General features: G+C 46.8%; 1 protein-coding gene across 1 annotated transcript in view; it reads left to right on the top strand.

Annotated features, from left to right (window-relative positions):
- Positions 1-24,399, top strand: part of RIMS4 (regulating synaptic membrane exocytosis 4) — a 59,924-nt gene extending 35,525 nt beyond the window's left edge. Inside the window, exons 3-6 of the mRNA XM_063349931.1 lie at positions 12,929-13,041; positions 13,708-13,809; positions 14,066-14,205; positions 16,153-24,399. Of these exons, the coding sequence (XP_063206001.1) occupies positions 12,929-13,041; positions 13,708-13,809; positions 14,066-14,205; positions 16,153-16,371 (574 nt within the window). The 3' untranslated portion in view covers positions 16,372-24,399. The remainder of the gene's footprint in view (positions 1-12,928; positions 13,042-13,707; positions 13,810-14,065; positions 14,206-16,152) is intronic.
- The last annotated feature ends 691 nt before the right edge of the window (positions 24,400-25,090 follow it).

Below are 25,090 nucleotides of genomic sequence, written 5' to 3'. Positions count from 1 at the left end.
TTTTAACCGCTTTGCCTTTAGAAGAATAATTCAGGGTTAGTAGCTGAGGCTCATTACTGGTAATAAATTATAAGCCAGTAGTCTTTAATGTTGCACAATCGCTGTCCATCTTCCCTATTTCAAGATAGCTTTTTGGTTGGGGGGGGGGGGGGGGATAGTGCTGAGGTGTCGAAAAGGATGCAAGTAGCGAAACATTCATTCTTATATCAAAATACATATTTAGAAGCTTGTGTGTACTTTTGGTAACAAGCTTTCTTTCATTTCATCTGAGTTACAGTGTCCTAAAAGAATGTATTGTAGACATGTTTTTTGACCCCAAGAAAAGTTATAACACGCTTTGCTGCGCTTAGGCTTTATACCAGAATGCAAAGCAGGGGATCCTTAGCCTAGAACTTTGGGGGCTGATTTGTCTCCAAGTCTTATTTTTGTATTTCCATTATTTGAAGACATATATGGAGATTATCATTTTATTAAGATGACCATTCATGGGAATCTTTGGAGGCAAAAAAACCCCAGTATTTAAAAAAGGGGGCAATATATACTGTCAGATTGCGTGCCTCTAGGTAGGAGGCCAAAATGTTTGTATACCTAAAACGTGCTCTGTTTAAGCCAAGTGCCACACTTGGCATTGCTCCGTACACTCTCTAGTCGTACGTGGTATTCCAAGTACACTCTACTGCTAAAATGCCGTGATAGTCCAAAGGCGCTCTCAATTAATGTGATTCTGGTATTAAATAAGTAACAGGCTGTAAATTAAGAGAGACTTTCTTTAGCTTTAGAAGTAGGCTAATCCTGGAAAGGCATCATAGATCTGTGCTGAAGGTTGGAAATAGTAATGAGGCACAGGCTGCGATAGCAATCTTGTCACTCCAAAGCTGTGATGTACTTTATCTCTTCTGTGAGCTGCTGTCTCTGGGGAAATATTCCTGCTACACCAGCACAGTCCTGTGGCTTGGAGTTCTGCCTCCACTACGAGATGCAGAGGATTAGTGATTAAGTTCAATCCCTTGGCAATGTGGGGCAAGAATCTGCTTTCGTGCAGAGTAGAATTCTTTCCTTTTTATATTTACATAGCTTACCCTCCTGGGAAGGGGTATAATTCTCTGAAAGGTCTGTGTCCTATCATTGCACATGCTGGCGGCTTTGATTGCGCTTTCCTGGAGAGAGAATATTTCTGCCAACAAACTATTGCACCCATACAAGTGCTGTTTTACCCTGAAGGCAGGCGGCATGTAGCTATCAGCTCAACAAAGAAAGCAAAATATTGTCTTACAATCCAAATGTCTTTATTAGAACAAGTCTAACGTTTGGTATTCCAACCTCGAACACTGCCAGGACATCCTCGCCAGCCCCTCTGCCAGGGGTGGGATGGGTTCTCCTCTTACTTCTCTGAAAAGTGTGATTAAGTGGTTCCTGGATGCATTGTTCCTAGGTGGGATAATTGATCTCCTCTGGAAAGCCGGTGGGAATTGCAGCTGGCTGTCTGAGCTGGAAGTGATAAGCAAACGTGGCTGAGAGTACAAAGAACTAAGAGGGCTCTGTTCTCTTGAAACATGGTAGGAGGGCAGTTTCTTTGCTTTCCTTTACTGCAATAAAGAAAGGAATTGTATGGGGAATAGCTTTGAGGAACAGAAATGTATTCTCCTAAATCAGATTTTTCTTGACCTCTCTCGTTTGCTGGAGCTGTGTTCCCAGGGAGGCAAAATGAAGATTCATATGACTGTGTTAGCTGAGGCAAGTTTATTTTCTTTCTAATGATGGGTTTCTGACTGATGCAGATGCTCCTAGGTCAGAGAGAGTTTTCACCAGTGACTGTCAAAAAACCAATTTTCAGCAAGATGAGGTTGCCCTAGTTCTTCCTATCCATGCATCTCTTCATTATGTTCACACAGGAAAGAGAATGGATTCAAAACCTCATCTTCCAAGAGGGTTTGTTTCCCAAGTTCCATATGTTTTTATAATCCTTTTCAATTCAAGGACTAAAAGGACAACTTCCAAAAGTGGCACACTGAAATGGCAAAAGATTTAGTGAAACTTTGCTGCAGAAGGTTTTAAAATACCTGCTGTCAGTCGTACGAACGTGCTTTCAAAGTGATGCTGACGGACTGCTTTCATGTTTGTTGTGGCAAGCTGGCTACAGCCAGCTACAGCTGCTCAGTGCCACTGCAAAGCATCCCAGTTGAAGAATTTTCTGTAGTGCATGAATTTGAGCAATGCTGCTTTTCCTGTGAATACCAGAGTGCATGAAATCCGGGGTGGTTTTTTTTATGGATAGGCTTATTATGGAGGGAAATACTTCTCAGGTATGCTAGACCCTTCTTCAAGAAAATATTCCCTTTAGGGTTTTACCTGAAGACAAAGTATACTGAAGATTAGCTGGTCTAAGGGATGTATCTCCTGGAATTTAAGCTCGTGCGCATGCCAGTAAGTGCTAACAATGTCAACACACTGCTCCGTTTAATTTTTTGCCGCACAAAAAGTCCCCCAGCTATATTACCCAGCTTTTATACTGCACAGTGGTTGTGCACCAGTGTAGGAAATTAATATAATAAAACTCAATGTGAGACCTTATAGAAGGGAAAGGTGATATTTATTCTAAACGAAACTGTTTTCAGTCATTCACACTTCTAGGTTTCGCTCACTCACGCTCTCACCGCCCCGTGCAGGCACCAAGCCTGGTACATCCAGGTGCTGTAGCCGGGGACCAGGGACACCATCTGTCACGCCTTCGCTGTGTCTTCTGAGTTGTTCTTCACAACGTGCTGGCTCTTGGACTATTTCTTACACTTTCTAGGACTTAACCGGTTATTATGGGGTGATGTTTCACCTCGGGGTCTTGCTTTTTTCAGTTTCCATAGATCTTAAGCCGTGCTGCTACCTTTTTGCTTCCTTGTCTGTGGGATCTTTACGGCAATAGCCTGCCTTCAGACAGGGTATGGAAGCGATGTGCTCTCTAACTTTGATGTCCTCCTCCTGTTGTTGGAGGACAGGTCTGCTGCTGACAGGTTGGTTGTGCTTTTGTACACACAGATGTTTCCTTTCATAATGAATTCAGTCCAATTTTAGTACTGGTTGCAAATCTCTGCAGCAGTGAGTGTTTTCTTCTATGTATGTACTTAAAAATCTGCATAAGAGGACAGTTACCCACTGTAGCAAGTGCCTACCGGGTAGTCTCAGGACACCGCATTTACTGCAGGGATAAGTTCCAAATACAGGAACAACTCACAAACCAACCCCTGAGATTCAACAGAGATCTCCAGCTCCATCCTGGCTCTTGCACAACCTACATCTTGTTTTGGCTGGGTTTTGCTGCAGCTGCACGAGACCATGTACAACATTCAGAAAGCACTAGATTCTGGACTTAGGTGTAACTTATTCCTGCCAACCACTTTTCTTTCTGAAAATGGAGCAGAAAGACAAAAATGAACCTGGAACAAAGGACTGCTAGCTGCCATAGTCCCTAATAAGTGGTACTCATCGGCTTTTTTATTCTTGCTGGCTACTGCTGAGATCATTAAGTTATGGAGAGCTAAGGTGATTTTTACCTTAGAAAAGCACAGCAGGTGATGACTAGCAAAGACTTAGGGGATTGTTCTTGTACTGTCTGAGATGAGTCTGCCTGTCCAGCAAGGAAGCATCTTGTCATTAGCCGTATCATCTCTCTCCCTGTCGTGCGGGCAGCACCAGCCTGAGCCCTGCCTGAAGCCACCGTTGTGACGAGGGCTGGAGGCAGAATGCAGCCTGGCACTGGGCATCTCGTGCCTCTCAGCTTTGTTCTGTCTCATGCTGTTTCTGCAGGCTACGGCTTGTACCAGTCCTCCCATCTGTGCATCCAGGGCTGGACCAGTACCGGGACTTAGGCAGGAGAGCTACCTGCCCATCTCTGCTTCACAATGGAGCAGTAACTTAAAGGAACCTAGAGAAAATGCTGGGCTGGCTTGTCACCACATGGCCGTGTGAAAATTTGCTTTCCTTCACCAAAAATTATCCATCGTCATTTGAGAATTACCAAAAGACTTGATTCCTAAACACACCATTCAGGAGATTCATGTCATAGCTATTCACTGAATGTCTCTCTTTTGTCATCCAAAACCAGGGGACTTCTAGATTCTTTTATAGCAAATTATCTTTTGGGGTCTCCTTTTATCCAAGTCCTTTTAAGAAAATGGAATGAAATGTGTTGTTGATAAAGTTCAGGCTATGAGAAATCAAGACCTTTCGAGATGGAAACCGGGAAAGGCATGGAGATTGTTTCTGCAATATGCCAAGAAATTAGTCAGCCTGTTCAGCAACGGCACATCCTTTTTGTGGTGTTAAGCTTGACCAGCAAGGCTCAGAGAGGATGCAACCTTAAGAGCTGTAGTTACAGCAGTAAGTACAGTGAATCCCATCTTCAGGAACCTCTTGGGAACAGGCAAAATTGCTCTCTGAAGACAGGTAGCTATCTTTTATTCGGTGTGTCTGAGATGACTTGTGATTGCTAAAAATGGAGCTAGCCTGGTAAGGGAATGGGGGAGATCTTTGTACATAATTCACTGTATAGTTTTTATAGCTCTGTTTAGGTGGCAGAATTCATACAGCAGAAGGAATCGGATACACAAGCGGAGTGTGGGGTGTTACAGCACATAAGACGGCACGTCACGGTGCTAAAAATGTTACAGAAAGTGGAGTGGCCAGGAGAGAAGAGGAGCTTGTTGAGAGGCAGAGACGGGGACATTGCCTGGCGGAGCAGAGGTGTGCGGTTGGTGGGGTTGGGTTGGGTTTGGGTCCCGCAGGGATAATTACTCGTAGAAAACCCTTCCAGAAAAGGCTCCTGCAGCATTCACATTGACTCTGACTGGGTAAGGGGCTGTGTGCCCAATCCCCTGACAACATAGTCAGATGCATATTGCATTAATAATTCCTCATGTGCACCATAAATATTTTAAGATAGGGGCAGTGGACGTTAAATTAACCAGTTCTGCCTTCCTCCTTAGCTGATAGATACCTACGTGGCTTCTGCCTGTAAGATGCGATTTAAAAGACCTTAACATGCAATATGGATGAGTGTGATTGTTATACAGTACATTACTGCTCCCTGAAATTGGACTTCTGATGACTTTTTTTTTTATTCTCAAATAAAATAACTATCAAATATGTTATCCGTCTCGAAGGAGACTTCCCCCCTTTCCTGCTTGTGGATGAAGGAAGTATGTGTTGCTGTCCCTGGTTTTTAAAAACAGCTGGAGAACTTAGGTATGCATTAGATGTAACGTATAGTAAATTTGTTAGTTCAGCTGTGCAAGTCAAACCATTCAGCTGAATGGCTGTATTTAGGCGACTTGCTTATTAATTGCAATTTTGTGCACTAAGATGATAAAAAAAAGTCTTTTAGAAAATATTTATGAGAACAGAACAATAATTTCTGAACCGTAGATGCAATCACATCCCATGGACCTACTAGACACAGTGGAGCACCTCTTCAAGAGTGTATTGCTATTAAACGCTTGATGGCAAATAGGCGGTTTTGTGGATAGTGTGAATAAAATCGTGAAAAGCCTAAGACAAAATGTTATCTTCTGAAAATAGCTGTTCTCTGGGTGTGCCAGGGGTGGGTGTGTTGAAGCTATCTGCCAGCACCACTACCCCACAGCAGCGGAGCAGTGCAGCTCTGCAAAAGTCAAGATGTGCAAGTGTAATAGAGAGGCAGTAATTGGGGATTTGGTCCAACGGGGACACACACAGAATCCTCTCAGAATACCCCTCTTCTTGGCAGAGCTCCTCAACAAAAGGGTGTCACACCCAGCCTGTGAAGGGAGCAGGAGATGAACACCTTGCTCTGCATTTCTTCTGCTCAGACAGAGCCAATGTGTGGCCATTATTATGAGTTAGCACAGTCAACCCCAGTCCCAAAGTCTTGTAAGACAGAATTAAAAAGTACTGTATCAAGGGCAAGAGAAAGGAAATATGCTGGTCTGTGCTTTGAGCTGATAGCTCACGAATGGTGTTGAGGACTGATGTGCAAAGAGGAAGGACTGGAAGAAGGTTTGGAAGGAAAATGCAAAGCACAGGAATAAATTCTCTAGGGAGGGATTTTAAGAACAGGTTAGACAAGCAGCTGTCATGAATGATGTAAATAAAGCTGCTCTGGCCTTGGGACCTGGGTGTGGAGTGGGTGACCCGTGAAGATGCCTTCTTACCATATTTCCTGCGAGTTTTGCAAGGTTTTGACAAGCTGATTCTGCAGACGCTTGCAGCAGCATAATGGTATGTACCTGGCATACAGAGTCCCAGAAGCAATTTAAAAATAGATTTAGAAAAGAGGTCAGACAAACTCCGCACGGACAGGAAAAGAAATTAATGATACGTTTTCCCTAAATGTGTCTGTGCTGTTACATGCTCTGCATGCTAATGCGCAGCCAGTGACGGGTGGGGGTGTGGAAGAGGCTGAGCAGAGCCATGTATGCGGTATGAGAGGCATCAGCACAGGGGCTCTGAATTTTCTTTATGCCATTTTATATGGAAATCAGCATTTTCCATCTAGGCATTCAAATCCTGATCAGTTTATAAGTCAGCTTTGAACAGCTAGTTCTCCATCTGAATATATCTGAAGAAAAGTGACCTTGCCTTGAAGGAGCCAACTTCTCGATGCTTTACACGTGGAGAGGGAGGACACAGAGCTTTGCAATGGGTAGGTCAGGAAATGTTGCTACCTTGAGAGAACAGAGGAGCAAGCAGCTGGCAAAGAGCCTCTAAGCCACTCTTAAATTATGCTACAGAGGACAGATTTCACATGCCCTGACCTACAGCGCGCAATGCAGGAGCACAGTCGTCAGAGGCTGCTGCACAGATTTGCTAAATAATCAGGATCATGAATGTTGTGTTTAAAAAGAAGAACATCTAGGCAGTCTCAGCCCCAGTTTGAAGTTTGAGCACACGGTTTTATTCTGCATATAAACGTGTCACAAAAGAAGTTATTTTTTATTTTTTTTTTATTCAGTCACCTTTTTCTTATCGTGGGAATGGTGACGAGGTACACGCTTTGCGTGGGGACGCGTGCGGGCAGTGCCTGGGCTGTGGGCGCTGCTGGCCCTGTCGCCTGGCGTCTGCGGGGTCTTGTCTCCCTCTCGCGGGTGTCCGGACGACTGCAAGGGGAGCCGTTGTCCCCTGCTGTCCCATGGGGTGTCCCTGCTGCCGTGCCTCCACGCTAGCTGGCTGCTGTGCCAGGGACAGCTTGGGCTTAGAAATGGCTGTTTTATCCGTGTGTCTGAAATGGGTTTTGCAGTCTGTACTGAGCCTTGAGGTGGAACTGGTACCTGTGCAAACAAAATTAATGTTTGTGCAGGTTTCTGCTGATGCTGCTTCACATTTAAAGGGCTTGGAGACCCCAGGATCAGGAGTCTCCAGGGTGTCATTCTGCTCCTGCCCCTGCTCTGCTTCCTTACCTACAGGGTAGAGCCGTGTTCTGCAGGTCCTCCAGCAAAATGCCCTTCATTTGTCCTTGACACCCCAGAGGTGTCACTGACCTCCCTGTACTCTCTCTGTGCCTTCAGGTCAATAACAGTGTCACGTTCAACTTAAAACCAATTCCACAGCAAACCCCATAATCTTTAACTTCATTAAAATCATTCTCATTCAGCTGTCACAAAGCAGAGCCCATGAATCATGATTAGTGCAAGCAGAGGGCCAGAGAAGAGATAATTAATTTCGCTTTCCTGTTCAAAAGGCTGCGCTGCCCTTGCTCAGTGGAGGATTTGTGCCCTTTAGACAAAAGGCTGACAAGTGTCACTTGTTAATCTTCTCTGTGTGCGGCTGTTTGTCAGCACGAGATGGTCCTGCTGCAGCCGCGGTCCCCAGGGCACTGCTGGTTATGACAGTTGCTATTTGCAAATCAGCTGCAAAAGGCTTCCACTTTATTCCTCCGGCTATTTTTAGCACTTCTTTTTAGACTGCAATAAAAAAAAAAAAGACATTTTGTATTGGTGATAACCAGGTTGTAGCGATTTTTCCCCGTGAGAGGTATGTTTGGTGATGGGAGAGGAAGGGCTTTCCAGGGTTGCACCAGTGCCTGTGAAACCCATCTGCTGGCTGTCACCCAAGGTGGAGCCACCACTGTCACCTGCGGCGGATCACTTCGGGAGCGCATCTGGCATGTGGTGGTTCAGCTGGAGAGCCGGTTGCTGAATCAAGGGCAGGTTGAGAAACTGCTTAGTTTCTTCAGAGGTCAGGCTGGAAGAGTCTGCTGAGCGTGCAGCATGTGGCAGCGTGGCTGGGGAGGTCTCTTGGGAGCAGCAGGGCTGCGTTTAAAGACCTGAAAGAAGTCATGGTGGTCCCTGGAGCTCTTTGCCTCCCTGCTTCAGCTGCAGGAAAAGCAGGCGAGTGAATGGGGAAGGTCTGTCCCACCAGTCTCAGAATCACACCGTGCGTGGCCCCTTCACCTCAGCATCCCAGCTTCTCTCCGAGCACTTGACAGACAGAGCTCACTGAGCTGGATTTGAGCATCCTAAATTTAGCCAATGCAGCTAAATGGTTCCTGCTGTTTTTAATTCACGTTCATACTAAATTTCTGCAGTTTTATTTTCCCCTTCCCTCTCCTCTCAAGGGAGAAGCAATGGCTTTCTTGGAGGTAGGTTATGATTTTTCCAGACAGAAATTGTTTCCATTCCAGGGTTATTGGCAATACACAAATATATGTCCAGGAATCGGTCAAAGCCAAGGAGCCTGATTTAGAGCTGCTGCTTCTAATGTCTAATGAAGCAGCACTGCAAAAGGTCAGCCTCTGTGCAAATTAGCAGCCAGTCCCGCCAGCTAACGGCATAATCTATTAAAGAATTTATTCCCAACATCTTCCCTTCCCGGTCAAATATAACAAGAATGGGGAACATTACTGTCTAACCTAATATTGAGTTTCATATAGTGCTAGTAAACCTATTAACTGAGGCTGTTACCCGAACTGCCGGAGTCTTGACCTTGGCCTGTGTTTTTAAGTGGGCTCTTGCCTTTCCTCTCCAGATCCGCCTCGGTGCTAGAAAGCAGCAGCAGCTTCATTGGAGCAGCAGCTCCGCTGCTCCCCTTGGGAGGGTCCATGCTTGCGGCACAGCCCTGGTGTCCCTGCAGCAATGTCCTGCCCTCTCGCTGTAATTTGCACTGAGGAGCATTTAGCACTTTGAGGTCATCCTGAGCCCTCTGTCTTCTCAGTCTGTGTGGTGGTAACAGCATTTGCTTTGCTGTAAACACTGCCAGTTGCAATTGGTTCACCTTTAGCCCAACAGCTCTTGTTCTTGTGCTTTTTAACATGGTTCTTCATGCTCTGCTATTTTGCTCCGTATCACTGATGTAGGCTGTAGCATGAGCTGCTCCGTTACCAGATGCTTTTATTTTCTCCGGAGCTGCCCCAGCTGCTGGGCAGAGCCTTTGGGAGCAGTGTTGCCCAAAGGAGGGGTGAGCTGGTGTGTGACAGCACGAGTGGTTTCTCTCCATGCACGTATCAAGCACCGACAAATACTTGGCATCAGCCTTTGATGTGACTCTCTCCCAGCAGGTAAGGGGAAATGGTCTCCTGGGGCAGGTTTTGTGAATTATTTTGAGTATTCAGGGGCCAGAAGGGTGTCTCTTTGCTCTCCTGCAGCAAGTGGAGTTTCTGTGGGTGGTCTTCTCCCACTTTGTGTTCCTGCTGCAGTAACGCGGCTGGAGCTCACCCCAGAGAGGGATCTCTCTGAGACCTGGTTCTGGGTGTGCTGTGGGCTCTCACAGTGCTAGGCTCCGCTCGGTCCTGGGTTTCCCCTCCGCTGTCCTGGTCCTCGGCATCTTGTTAATGAGCCCAAGCATCTGTTCTGAGCGCAGCAGTGAACATTTCCCTGAACGGCTGTGGGTTGTCTTGCCAGCTTGTTATTTACGTGCTCGTTCAGGTCACATACTCCCCAGGGTAGGAGTGAGACCCAGGCTTGGCCCATTTATCTTCCATGAGTTGAGGAGAATAAAGAAAACATTTACCTTCTGGCTGATAGTCCATTCATCTCCTGCTGAATCTTATGTCTTTCTTTGTCAGGTTTCCTTTTTCTTGAACTATTTTGGGTTCTCTAAGCACTAGTTTTCATTGATTTTATGACACTCAATGGGCAACTCAAAATTCCTGAGCCAGCAGGCTTGAAGACTCTCGCTGGTCCTCACGTGCACCAGGACTCACTTCTTCCCTCCTTGTGTGGGCAAATCATAAGCCTGATAAAGCCCGTCTGGCTCCGGGCTCCCCCTTCCCCTGCTTTCCCCATCTCATGTCCCTGTCCCTGCAGCTTTACCAGTCCTGGGGGTGTCTCTGTGCACAGTCTGTCTCCGGCAGCCTTGCTACACACCCAGCATCTCTGCCTTGGTCCTGCGCACAGGACGTTGCTCCCGGAGGGGAGCAGATGCGGCTGGGTGATGGGGCAGGAGTTGCGGACCCACAGGGTACCCCACGCTACCTCTGCCTCCGAGATGGACGGTGACACCGGGGGTGCATCTGAGGAGTCGGTGATGCTGAAAAGTGAGAAAAATCCAAGCCTTCTCCATAATTAATGCCAATTATAAATCCTGCTGATTCTGTTGTATCTCAAAATACCACCTGGAGTGTTTGCGCAAACAGTGGATGCAGGGTGAAAAAACACCAAGCCAGGGAGAATCCACCTCGTGCAGAGCCCCTCCCAAGCCTGTCTTCCAGGATGCCAAGGCTCCCTCCGCCGTCATTTCACAAAGGTGACATTTGTAAAGAGCTCAAGGGCAGGTTTTTCCATGCTGAAGGCTCAGCCCCTCCCTGCGTAGCAGTGATAATCAGAGCTGGGTGAGCGCAGAGGGGAGGTGCAGTGCTCTGTGGAAAAGTCTGGCCGTTTAATTCGGTGCCCCCGTCACAGTGAGCTGAGCCACCCTGTGAACCTGTCATGAGGACATGTGCCAGTGACTCGTCCTCTCCAGTCCCGTGCATAGCAAGATGCTGAGGTGTGTGTGCTGGCTTCCTCGTTCCTCATATGAATAAATAAATATTCCTGTGGGGCTGAGACCAGGTCTGCAAATAGCTAATGAGAGCTGAAATCCCAACCTGAAATTAATGCTCTTCTGGCTGAGAATAGGGTTTAAAAAAATTTCTTCTTTTTAAATGTCTTTTAAATGTAACTGGCTTGCAGGGGGGAATCAATGAATCTTTGTGGCTGACTCAGGCTGCGTGAGAGCCTGCGGTCCCCAGCCTGCCCTGCAGGCAGGGTTCCCTCTCCAGCTTCGCTTCTACCGAACATGCAGCCTCCTGGCGGCATCCTTTCTAAGAAATTAATTTGGGGCAGCAGGGAGCTGTGTCATGACATGGGTAATTGTTCCCTGCCAAGGACATTTGGAAAAGTGCAGGAGGTTCATAATTGTGCCTGACTTTGGTGTGCAGCAGCCTCCCCAGAGACGGAGTGCAAAACCCAGTGTGGTGGCCTGGGTACCCTGGCACAAACCCCCCGACCTGTGTTTCAGCAGCCGTGTTTCGGTTTGGCAGATGCCACAGTTTGGCAGAGGGCCATGAAGATGATCCGAGGGCTGGAGCACCTCTCGTGTGAAGACAGGCTGAGAGAGTTGGGGTTGTTCAGCCTGGAGAAGAGAAGGCTCCAGGGAGACCTTATGGCAGCCTTCCAGTCCCTGAAGGGGGCCTATAAGAAAGCTGGGCAGGGGCTGTTTGCAAGGGCACGTAGCGATAGGATGAAGGGCAATGGTTTTTAACCAGAGCAGGGCAGGTTTAGATTAGACATTAGGATGAAGTTCTTTACAATGAGGGTGGTGAGACACTGGCACAGGTTGCCCAGGGAGGTCGTGGAGGCCCCATCCCTGGAGACATTTCTCCAAGGCCAGGCTTGATGAGGCTCTGAGCAACCTGGTCTAGTTAAAGATGTCCCTGCTCACTGCAGGGGGGTTGGACTAGGTGTCCTGTAAAGGTCCCTTCCAACCCAACACATTCTATGATTCTGTGCCTGTAGGCCAAAAGTTGGTGTCGAATGGTGGCCTCGACCTTCTTCCTTAACCATTTGCAGCAAGTGGGGCAGCAAGTTTTCCCACAGCCTGTGATGCAGCTGCATAAATTGGGTACAACTGGGTAAACCTTGATTTGTATCAGTCTACCACAGGTTTTGACCCTTTTGCGTTGCTTCACACATGTCCAGTGCAGTGACCAGCATCTGTAGCCATGCCATAGACCAGCCTCGCGTGCCTGGTGAATAGATTTGGGAGCTGTGTCCCCCTGGTTTGCTGCAATGACAGTGGTAGAGGCATTGCTGCTGTTTGAGGGTGTTGTCCCTTTAGTCTTGCACCCATGTTCAGGTCCTCTTCATGATCACTTCAGGCCTGGTCGTGGAAGCAGATATGAAAACCACACAGTGGATGTGATGGGTGCTTCTGGTGTTCAGCAGTAAGAAATGGGGTCTTTTGGTCAAGAAAGAGATGCATAGCTCTGTGCGTGTGTAAGAAACGAATAGGGAATTGAGCCCCAAGGGAACTGATGCCAGCACCCCTCATCTCACTTTTACCTCCTGCTCTAGAGGCATTATTTTCTACCCAGAAAAGAAGACTGGGAAGGGACAGCTACCAAGAGAGATCCTATAAGCTATGCTAGGAAGCTGCTTAGGTTATAATGTTATCTGGAAGAGGTGACAGGCTGCATATGAGTCTGAGATGGCAGAGATTTTCATTACAGACAATTAGTTATAGTTAAACAAGTATTAACCAGCTGGTGACTGCAACCATTACTGGTTTGTTGGGTTTTTTTGTACAAGGAAAGGGATTTTAAATGGATTCCATGTAACTAAACTGCCTAGAAATCAGGGAGTTTTGTGAGAGAGAAAGACTTCTGTAGATGTCATTCATTTCAATGATATATTAAATCTAGTTCTTTAGTTACTGGATTGCTTTAAAATGCAAATTAACCACTTGCCAAAATCAATTTCTCTTGCAGCTTGAATTTCAGTGGAGTCCATCTGGCATCTGCTGGGCAGTTTAGTGACTTCCTGGGGAGCATGGGCCCTGCACAATTTGTTGGGCGTCAGACCTTGGCCACCACCTCGATGGGTAAGGAACACAAAGATGTTAGGTAGCTTTAATTTAATCTTGAACAGACCGCTCCTACAAGCTACCTAATAACATGATAACATGTCCAACATCTGCTGCTCTACCACTCCTCCGCTCCGTTTCTCTGTTAAATCAAGTAAGCTTGGCTGAAAGGTTTTGCTGATCGCTGCCAATGTGGTGCTAGTAGGAGAGCACCAGCTTTATGCTTTCCTCCGTCAGGTCCAAAAGGCATAGACTAAGTAAAACACAGCTAAAATGCTGAAAATGCACCTCGTGCATCTTGGTGTTTTACTTGCTTTCTAAGGCCACTGAGCTCTGTAAAGGTTTTCTTACGGTCCACCATAATTGCATTTTCCAAAGCAGCCTGCAACTCTAGGTACTCCAGTTAGGGAGGGGGGAGAGGCTAGCTGCCACTGAAGAGCATGAGACTGAGTCACCAAAGCCATGTTAGAGGGCTGACATTAAGAGATTGCTTTTGAAAATGTGGGCTTGAATCACTGCAGAGCTGCTCCAGAGTAACGCAGGAGGAGATTAGGCACTCGGGGCCTACAGTTTGTTACAGCTTGTAGCAGGCGTGATGTGAGGATTGGGGTTTTTTTAACATTTTAGTAGCCCACAGATATGTGGTTTTGAAAGTCTTCTGTCTATTTTGACATTTTGGTTTAGGGGATGTGGAAATTGGCTTGCAAGAGCGAAATGGGCAGCTAGAAGTGGATATCATTCAGGCTCGAGGACTGACACCAAAACCCGGCTCCAAAACACTGCCAGGTAGTATGCTTTGACCTCCTAAAGTAATTCATGGACCCCCAGCCTCCTGTGATGCTTGTGAATAGGAAAAAATTTAGTTCCGCTTGGCTTCTACAGAAATAAGCAGTCTGTATGCGGTATTGAAAATAAGGCTGGTTGAGCAAACCTTTTCACTGCTGTAAATGCCTTCTTTAGAAATACCCGAGACATGGCACTCTGTCTTTTCTAAAGTGAGCATGAAGATTTTTTCATGTTTGACCATATTTATTTTTTCCAGCTGCTTACATCAAAGCTTACCTGCTAGAGAATGGCGTGTGCATTGCGAAAAAGAAGACAAAAGTGGCTCGCAAATCATTAGATCCTTTGTACAATCAGGTGTTACTGTTTGCTGAGAGCCCACAGGGCAAAGTATTACAGGTAAGATGAGCAAGTCTCAGGTCTGCCCATCTCTCTCTTCCACCTCTGCTGGAAGAGATTAAGTTTGGCAAGGGATGGGGGTAATTAACATAGATGAGAAAAAGCCAATGTTTTCACATTGAACTGAATGCACTTGATCTGAACATAATGAATGGAAAGGAAAACCTTTTTTTCATACCTGGCAGGGTGTCAAATAATCATCAGTTTGAGTAACATGAGTGCCTACCAGGAAAAGGAGGTTGATTTTTATTTTTTTATTTTTTTTTCCCCCGCCCAGTTAGGAGATAGGTAGTACCTATAGATGCTAAACAGTCTTGCAGTGCAGGTTGTCTTCTGTGTTTTATTCGTATTCAGAGTCCTTTGTTTTGGCCATCTCCCAATCGCATATCCTACCTTTTTCTACTTTCTTTACTGCCATGCATTTTCTGCCATGCTCGTTTTTTCAATTCTGCACCTATGTTTCCAGAGCACAGAGTGATTTGCATTGTTAATTCATACCTAAATCATTTCCATCCAATAAAGCCTGGCTAAAATCCACTGGTAATACTGATTTAATTAATCCGCAAGTTTCTGTTGCTTACCTCCACTGGTGTATGAATTGCCAGCTGAGCTGCTGGATCCTTCTCATTACTGAACTCTTCCTCTTTTATCTTGGTTAGAAGCATTTTCCCCTGTTGCAACAAGACTGCACATTTTTGACTGGAATGGGGTGGGACCTGGCTTGGTCTGCCCTTGCCTTGCATGGGTTTCCTTTCCTGCTGCCTTGCTGCCAGGAAAAGCACTTATTCCAAGAGAATAAAATGAGGAGCTTGGCTCTTTGCCAGCAGCCGTGCCACCAAACCAACCTTCTGCAGTGGCTTGCTCCATTTTGTGCTGACCTAGAGTGTTAATTTTTGGCTTATAATTGGCATTTGTTGTCTCTCCTACCTCATTTTACGGAAAATTGTAATGTTCTGGTTATTTGGAGCCTAGGGGAAAGAAGCTGTCAGGATTAGCCAGAGGTCACTAGTCACTATCATAACCCATCGTACTCATCCTCTCCTCTTCAGAACACGGACTCGCTCTGGAGTCAGTCGTCACCTTTGTCTTGAGCCACATAGGGCCACTTGGTCACGCGCAGACCTCCAGCATGCCTAAGCCCATGACCCTCACTACATCTGTTGTTCCACCCACTGGTCTCCATCGTGTCGTAAGTGTGATTCAGCTTTCCCTGCTCGTCTGCCAGCTCTCTTTCATTAGACCTTCCTCTGTGCCTGCAAGCCTTTCTCGGCAGTCTGTTCTGCTTCCCCTGCATGCCACTCCATGTGTGTCCCTTGTGTCACCGGTCCCGCTTGCCAGCGCTCGGCTCCTGCCCTTCCTCCAGGTGAGTAGCTGTGCCTTGTCTCCCTCTGCGCTGTCACGAGCTCTGAGTGCAGAAGTTAAGACATGCACTTTTCCTCAAACTGTTGGCTCATGACCCAAGCTCTTGCCCACCTTTTTTTTTGTTGATGTATTTTTGCAGATCAGGAGCCCTTCCTGTTCCATTCCCACTGGCCACCTTTTCTTGTGTCCAAGGCTTGCTACTGTGCCAGGACCAGGTTTTACCTGCAGGTGTTGGAGCTGCAGGTCCAGGGATGCTTTGTGCATGCCCAGCAAGTAGAACAGCAGAATGGTGTCTCATCCACACGTACATTCACCTCTTTTCCATGGCTGGGGTGGGGGGAAGTCTGATAACATTAGGATTTGTAAAACTGTGCTTAAAAAAAAAAAAAAAAAAAAAAAAAAAAGGTAAAATCATCAGCCAGAGCTTCACGTCGCCTGTTGGTAGTGTAAATCTTTCTGCTCTTCCCAGGCTGTAGCAAAGCCCCAGGAAGTTGGATGAGTAGAAAGAAGGATTGATCAGGTTTGTGCTTCCCAAGCAAGTGTGCAGGTTGGAGGATTAACTGTGCTCTCCCTCTTGTTCCTAAGGTGATAGTCTGGGGAAACTATGGACGCATGGAACGCAAGCACTTCATGGGAGTCGCCAGGGTCCTGCTGGAAGAACTGGATTTGTCAACTTTAGCAATCGGCTGGTACAAGCTCTTCCCAACCTCCTCGATGGTGGATCCCACTACAGGCCCGCTCCTGCGTCAGTCCTCACAGCTTTCCTTGGAGAGCACAGTGGGACCCTGCTGTGACAGGTCTTAGTGAGTGAGGAAGGGGGAACTGCTTTTGTTTTTTAAACATGCTGTCAAGGTTTTGTTTGCTGGAACTCTGACCTCAAGCGCAATGCATGTTCAGTCAGTTCTTGTGGAGCTGGAAGAGGAGGATAAACCAGTGACCTTAGACAGAAGACGAGGGGGAGGGCGCTCTGCCCTCTCCATCCGAGGAGGAGGTGCCGTGGGGCATGAGTCCTAGTTGTCAAATTAGACATACACCTCTTGTTTCACTTCTCTCGCTGTCATTCTTGGACCCTTGTTTCAGATCAGCATTAACCCTGGAAAGTTGCAGCATTTGAAAGCATTTGGGGGGAGTAAGGAAGGAATTTTTCTTGATGATGCGTCTTAGAAATTTCTAATACAGATTCTTTCATGAGAAAGTACCTGAAAAATTCAGAGGCCGATATCTGACCTAAAAAGAGCAGGAGCAGAAAGTGTAAGAGGAAGCCTTAGGCTCTTTCTTCTTGAAAGGAAGAAAAAGAAAGAAACCTGCAACTCTTTCTTTAGAAATCAGTTCCCTATCACTGAATCATGTTAACTGTAACAGTGGTGTTGCTGTGTTTTCAAACTGTGCCAAATTACCAGCAAGTGTCTTTACTGCATTACTTGTCTAACACTGCTGATGAAGCATACTTGGTGGGAGAATAAGTAGCGCCTACTTAGACCAGACAGTTTGAACAGAGTTCGAGTTTAGAAGGCTAATTAACTGCAATTTTGCTCTGAAAAAAACCCCACTAGAAGTGGGAGCTGAACATCAGACTTGCAGCTTGAGATATGTTTTGTATTGTCAGATACAACGTTCTGCAATTTCCTGACTCCCTTACTTGTTGCTGTGCATCCTTCAGTCACAGTGTCTTCTATCTCCTGCTTTTCTCCCGTCTCCTTTGTACTGGTACATATCTGCTGGAGATGCTGCCCTTCCTGTTGTGCTATGGACTGACCTGAAACAGGACTGTTTTATTCTGCCACGGGAGAGGAGATTGAGGTTTCTGGGGGTGCAGAAGAAAGAAACCTCAGTTTGTCATCTGACAAGAAGGTGCTGGGGAGCGCGTAACCTTCCTGGTGGAGAGAAGGGTGCTTTAGGCAGTCCCGGTAGTCCACAAACGTTGTCAAGCGTCCTGCAAGAGGAGATGCAATCCCTAAAGTATGGAGAGGTAGGGGGTGAGGAATCTGAAGACGCAGCGGTCACAGCATGTATATTTTGTTAATTAAAGTGCAACACTAATTGTAAACGAGTCGCGTAGATTAAGCCAGTAAAGCACATTCTCTGAGCTGCTGAGCTGCAGCAGCGGTTGTCAGCAGAGTTACGTGCTGGAGTAAGTGCGCTAGATCCTTCAGACAGTTAAAAACTTGTTATCCAAAACCACAGAGAATCTCCAAAGATTTTCTGTTGATAGACCTCTTTTGGCTAGGTTTTGTCTTCGTTCCTAATGAGGATTTGGTGACTGCTGTCTCAGAACAAGCTTTTGGAGATGTTTTACTTTGCGATTTAAAAGTGAAGGTCCCATGTCACGTTTAGGAATGAGCAGATTTGTGACCGGTCGTAGAGGCATACTGAACATTTATTTCTGCATGTGGACCTCAGCTTTGTTAGAATAAAAGCATGAGTGTTGAGTGGATGGTAAATGCAGTTGCTTTTGGTCCTAGCTTGTCTATGGCATTTTAAATTATTTTGAGATAAATTACGGGATAGATGCAAAAGTAATAGGCCTTAAAATAATCTCTGTAAAAAGAATATATAAAGGAGAGGGAAGGAGGATAAGGGACATAGAATGAATAGTTTTTTGAGTCTTCAGTGGCAAAAGCCTCAACATTTCAGATAAATCTCTTAATTTCCTTGATCAAATACGTCTCTGGCCTCTCACTAATTATTTTTTCTAAACGTATTAGACAATTTCTATATATTAGCTGAAGAAAGTTTGTTGCATGCTGGTCAAACTATGTTGTGGCTCTCTCTCTTATTTTTATTTTTTAAAAAAAGCACATTTACTGTAATTCAAGTCAGCATCTTTTCCTCTTGGTATGTAGTGAGTACTAGGCAATATTGTATAATATGTGTATGAACTAGAATAGATTAGGTAGATTTAGTGGTTTGTAGCACTGGATCTTTTAATAACTATGTCTTTCAAAGGACCGTGGGGAGCTCCAGGTACATCCCAAACCTGGCAGCTGAGTAACAGGGCTGTCTTAAGTTATGCTGAAAACTTTATGTTGGTAATTAGTTTGGACATTATCTGCCAGTAATAGCGAGTTAATCATGGTTTTCCTGTGTCCAATAAGATGAATGCAACATTTTTGCAGTCTTTAATGGGGAGTAGGAGACTATATAGGCCAAAAATACTCACCCCAAAAACTTTGTTTAATGACTGTGTGTTGAAAAGCTCAGTTCCTGTACACCTGGGCAAATGTCTCTATATCCTACCCCCGCAAAAGCTCTGCAAGCTCGATGATGATCAGTTCAGTTACAATAGGACTACTTAACACAGAGGACTATCTTCCGTACGTTTTTAATCGTGTTAAAAGGTCACTGTCAGGGTAAAAAAAACAAACCACGTTACAGTTCTACTTGTGTTATTTTTGTTAACATGTCAGATTCTGAAATTTGGAGGCAGTTTTAACAGTCTGCTCCATCCTGTTTTCTTCTGCATTTTTTCCGTGGTTGATTGTAGTCCAGTGGTTCTTGCTTTTGTTTCTACTCACTTCCAAGTCCTGTTTCTCCCCAGTAAGCGAATGTTGCTAAGCCCTGGCTGCCACACACAGCAAAATCAGGGGAACTGGCAAGTGCAGATGATCTTCCTTCGAAAAACAGAGTCACAGGAGCCCTGCTGAGGGTCCCCACGGGGCGCAGAGTGAGGCCGGGAGAGTTGCACAGTACCCTACCATCTAAATTCTTGCTTCACTCATGCCTGGGATTCCTGCACTGACCATGGTGTATTATAGTTAAAAAAGAAGTCTTCTAGTTATCCAACATTTTAAAGACTCCCAGTATAGCATCCAAGGCAAGTCGCAGGCTTGGAATAGTTTATTTTTATAAAGCCTAACCTTTGTCTTTTTTTTTCCCCCCCAAATTTGACTTGCCAGTTTCTGTCTAAGGTGATGTGATATGACAGTTGGGATTGCCAGTGTGGTTGTGTAAAAAGTAGCAGTTTGCTAGTGATGAGCAGCTGAAAACGAAACTTTGGTCCCCTTTGCAAGTCCCGATTGAGGTTTTTTTTCCTCTGTCCGAGTCTAGCTGTTAGTTATAGTCGGGGAGGGGGAGAAACGGGGGGAGCAGGAGACTTAAAAAAGAGACAGGCTCCATAGTATTCTTGTTCTGTGAGCAATGATGAGGGACGAGACTGAGGAGAGAGAAATAGCTGCCCAGCTCACGGTTGATTCCCTGTTCCTGGTGCGTGAAATTCTACATTTTAATAGTAATGGGAGGATTGCTTGCAAAAAAAATGGAGAGCTGATCCCTAAGTGTTACCTGCATTACTGTTACCGTGGAAGAGAAAGAAATCCTGATGCTGAGAGCAGAATGATCTCTCCCCAGTGGGAATCCCCCGCACACAGGGAGAGCAGAGCACTGAGGCCATGCCTCGCGCGCGGCTTTGTCCTCTCTGTGGTCTGAGCAAAAAGCAGCCGTGACCGTGGTTAGTCCTGGTTTGTTCAGGCAAAAAATGTGATATTTTCCCAGTCTCCCGGTGTTGCATTCCCTTTGCCCCAACACAGCTGGGATGCCACAGAGCCAACACAAGGTCCTCCCTCTGCAATTCAATCCATGGGTCTTCATCCCGCAGCCGCGAGGGGAGGCTGGAGCATCCCTTTTGCGCTGCGCGCGGGCCTTTGTGTCCACGGGCAGGGTAAGGGCCAGATGCCTTTATTGTTCAGCCAAGCACATCCCCACTTCTTGGCCATGGATTGTTTCAAAGGACATTGTAGAATTATTTGCTTGGAATGAAAATAGATATTTAGTGTTTCTAGCTACCGGATCCTTTATCAATGTACTGTTCTAAATTTGCAGGTCTTCTGGAGTATGAATATCACAAGTTCCTGTGAAGGAGCTATTTTTAATATGTTGAGGCAGTTAACAGAATCTCAACCTAAGCATGTTTTAGTAATGTTTAGACAGTAGACAACTTTTTTATGAAATTCATTTTAAGTTAGTTTATTACATGCTGTTGGTAATATTTTAAAACAGGAAAAATATTTTTCTTTAAAGACAAAATGCTGTATGTTTTTTAACAGATAACATAATTTAGTGTTTTCAAAAATGTTTAATGTTCTTGGTATGAAGTTTACTCATTCTTTTGATTTCTATGTTCCTTGTTATATTTTATCAACTTTTTTCCAAAAGAAAAGAGGCATATGTAAATAAACACCAGAAAAGAGTCCTAAAAGAAATTCTGTTCAAACTGGCCATAAAATTATTAGTAAATATTTGTTATCGTTCATTAACTCTCAGCTACTATTCAAGCCTTTGTTGAAAGAATTGATGTTGTATTTTCAAGATGAGGACTACTTAGCTAGTTTTGTCATAATCCTGTACTCTGTATAAAAATCTTTTTATAAAGAAAGTCTAATAGGCTAACAAGCAATAATATATTCCATTTGGTGTGCACAGATTGTGACTTGCAGGCTGTAGTACATATTGTTGATACGGTTTATAATTGTCTTCAATCTCAATGACATCACTTTTGAAAGAAATCCATATTAACTTTGATTGTAAAAAAAACGAAGACTGGGCTGTTGCCTCGTGAGATATATTCATGCTATAGACTTCTCTGTGAGTATATGTGCCCATTGACATGAAAGCTCTCTTAGGTGAAGAATGAAACAGCTGTAGGTGACTTCATACTACAGAGGTAAAAAATAGTTTCAGTATAAACTTCATGACTGTTTCAATCTCCCTGTTTTTCTTAGGCTATCTAGTATTTGTAACTCAATGAGAATGGTTCCCACTGCCACTGTAGCCCTGATAAAGCAAAAAAGCCTTTGCACTCTGGGGCCACATGAGTTCTGCCTGACAGCTGCCTAATTGCCTCGAGATACCAGGGGCAAGCTAAAGGGAGGGGTTTTTGTCAGAGCAGCAGATTGAGCTGCTCTTCTTTCAAGGCTTTGTGGGTTATTTTGTCCATTTCATAGGTGGGATTTGTCCATTGCGTTAGAAAATTCCACCCAAGGCAGAGAGATCGCACCTTCGCAGAGGGTCACAGGGGACTAACGTGTAAAACGGGAACAGGCTGTTCTGTGCCGTTCTTCAGAAGTTACCTAATGCTGGGCTCATCTAAAGATTTTTCCAAAGTGGCAGGATCAGGATATTGGATTTTAAGTCAGCTCTATCAGTGATGCAGTGCATAAAATAAACCAGCTTCGAAACAGCATCTCAGTTCATTGCCTGTGGATTTCTCGCAGCATTTCCCGTAGGAAAAATCTCCATGTTGTTCTTGAGATTGCCATTCTGCTGGCCATGCAGGCAGCAGGTCGCTGACCCGGTGGTGCTGGGAGCCCCGATGAATGATGAAATAGTTCACATTTTTTTGTGAAATGCTTTGAGGAGAGAGAGAGACGTGTAAATGCAAAGTGCCGTCAGTAGAGAGATCCAGGGCATGTTGAGATCTGGAGCCAGCATCTAAAATGAAATTGCAGCTACCAAATTTGAGCCAAAAAGTTAGAAAAGAGGCTGATCAGTGAACACTGTTTCATGTTTACCCCAGTGCAGACCTGCCAAGGCGCGTATGTTTGTGGGTGTCCCTATGGGTATGAACGTATACAGGCACACGGCGCACAGTGATGCTTTGGAAAATGCCAGGTTCCCATAGGGAGGGGAAATCCCGCTGAAGGGGCTGCCTGGTGGTACAATCGATGTCTCGTTCCCTTGTATGAGCCCTTTGCCCACCCAGGACCCGGCAGCCAAGTCTGTGGGATGCTCGTGAAACTCGGCATGGCAGAGACCCCGAGCTGCGCTCCTGTGCCCTGCCTGTGTCTGACGGTCTGCCTGGCTTTCCAGCACGTGTCTGTCAACGTGGTAATTCCCTGGGGAGTGTGCAAGCGATTAGGTATTCTCAAAATGTGGCTAACGAGTCTTAAACTCACACTGCCAGACCCCTCTCTGCTCAGTGACCAACGTCCCAGTGACCAAGCAGCCGCACGTCCATCCCTAGCCCCAGCCGCTCTCCCACCACAGCAGCATCAGGCCCTTCCTGGGGAACCTCAATCTCTTCCCATGGTGTAGACACGCTTCTGCCCTCCCTTCCCTGTGGTAGCTGCTCTAATCCCGGTGGAGGAGAGGAACCAGGGAGAGTTTCCTGTAGCATTTGGTTCTTTGCACTTTAGCGGTTGAAACTGAGGAGGAGCCAGCACCAGCCCTTTACAGAGCACCAGCAAACAGAGGCTACGACCCAATGATTTTCCCTTCGTGACTTTCCAGTAGCTAAAATGGCAACCAAAGCTATATCGTTAAACCCCACTCTGCTGGGTCAGTAGACAGCCTTTGCATTTACGCTACACGCTGGGCACCTCGCTTGGGCTTGAGACCCCCCCTCGCGTGGGAAGGAAGGGGCTTTGTCTTGCCGAGATGCCGCGTGGGCAGCAGCGAGCTCTGCTCGCTGAGCGGTGACGGGGGCAGAAGCAACCCGATGGAAGAATCGAGGCACACCTTCTGCTGAAGCCATGCCCACCAGCTTCCCAGGAGCTAGGTTTTTGTAGTTGCTTGGGACAGCTGCCCACCGGGGCTCCAGATTCCACTAACCACCAGCCTGGAACTTTAAATCCTGCAGCAGTTTTTTTCTTTGGGGCTGTTGCTCCTTACTCAGTGCTGCTCACTGGTCTCTGCTTTGATGATTCCATCTCCTCGCCCTGGAGCTGGTTTTGGCTTTGTTTGGAGCAAAGAAGAGTGAGGTTTGGAGGGTGATTCCAAGACACATTCCTCCAGCCTCATCACGCTGAGCTTTCCTTCCTCCTGCTCCCTGTGCCGCCTGGACAGGGCATCCCGGGGATGCAGTGCCTCACCGGAGACCCCTCAGCAGCACTGCCATGGCCTGCCACCCACCCGGGATGCCAGTGTCCTGCCCGTGTTTTGTGACAGTCCTGAATTCAGACCACAGGGAGTCCTTCCTTTCCCATCCTTGGTAGGAGCAGGGTGTCTTCTGCAGGGGCTGCTCATGCGGATGGCCGGGAGAAGGCAGGGACAGGGAGGGAGCTGGCTCTGTGCTGGCCAGGGAGGAGGGGAGCTCCCACCAAGCTTTCCTCCAGGTTCCCTTTGCTTTGCCCCGCTCCCGCTGCTCCCTCCATGGGTTATCTCTTCCCTCTCGATATGAGGCCTTATTCCGACCCGAGGGGACCGAGGCTGCCCGCAGCATCTTGTTGCACTGGAGCGTCCATCCCGCGCTGCCCGTGGGGAGCCCCGGGGCGGTGCTGCAGAGCTGGCCTCTGCTCGGGGATGGAGCCACCCCGCGGCCCATCCACGCTCTCTCCTCCCCAGCGCCAGCGTGCCCACGCTTTGCCTTGTACCCCCACTGCCCAGGGGCCTGGCCACGGTAGGGACATCTGCTTTCACGGGGTTAAACCTTTTTACTTCATCAGTTGCTCCTCGAAAACCCATAGCTTTGCAGGGGCACTACGCGGTTGCTGCCTCTCCTCTTGCCTTTCCATAGGAGTGGGGGCAGCTGATCTGCTCTTTTTGGTCTCTGTAAGCCTCTCCAAAACTTTGGGGAGGTTTTTAACGTCCTTTTAAAGCGAGATGTAATCTCCGTGGAGCCGGAGGGAACACAGGCAATAGAGCCGGGCAGCCTGCTTGCCACCGTGGCGAGTTGTTTGTGAGGTGCGTGGGCTGCCTTGGGTGGAAGGTGGGATGCTGTCCCGGCAGCGCCGGTGGGACGCCGGCCGCTGGTCTGTTGTTGGGAGAGGATTCTGCTGTACTTTTTTCCTGTCTGTAGGTTTTATTCAGACAATATGTAATGATTGAGTGATTTACAATTCAGTGTTAAGCTAATGAAAACGTTGATAATGGTGATAATAAAACCTTTCTTTTTTTTTTTCCTATGGTGTGTTGGAGGTTTTTTTTGGAGTGTCTCTGCCCATTATCGTCAACCTGCGATTTGAGCTGGCCCATCCCTTCTCCCTGTGCCTAAAGGGAATGAGAGGAGCGTAGCCTGGTGTATCCTGGCACTGTCCGAGGCTCCTTCCCAGTGCTCTCCATGGAAGGTCCCTCCCTCTCTGAATCATCCCCAGCTTCAAACCTGCATTTCCCTGTGCCGTTTCCAGATGTGATATGGCTGTGGGCATCTCCAGGCACGGGGCTGAGCCTGCTCCCAGCCCGTGCTCTGCTCACTGCCCCCGTCAAAAGCCTCCTGCTCTTTTCTTCCCAAGACCATTTGTGGTCAACACTGGCCATTAGAGATTGGTTTCGAAACTCTGGAGGTGAAGATGCTGCTGGCAGAAAAAACTACCCCTGACCGAGGTTGTTGGGAATTCCAGGGGTCCGTGTGGGTGCAGGGGGAGCCTGGGGACACTTGGGGACCTGTGGATGTTACTGGGTGTGCAGCTACTGCCTGGTCCTGTATGGCCGCGAGCAGGGCTCGATCGGGGGGGCTCTGGTGTGACTCCTGCTGCAGGAGGACAGGGCAAGAGCAGGCAGCGTTCCCTGGGGAGCCACCACAAGCCCTTTTCCCATGAGAATTACGAGGGATCACAGTGTCCCCGTTCTCTGAGAGTTTCTTAAAGGTTTT

The sequence above is a fragment of the Chroicocephalus ridibundus genome, chromosome 12, assembly GCF_963924245.1.
Source record: "Chroicocephalus ridibundus chromosome 12, bChrRid1.1, whole genome shotgun sequence".
NCBI lineage: Eukaryota > Metazoa > Chordata > Aves > Charadriiformes > Laridae > Chroicocephalus > Chroicocephalus ridibundus.
The sequence above is the reverse complement of the archived record's forward strand: the minus strand, read 5'-3'. Positions and strand labels throughout refer to the sequence as shown.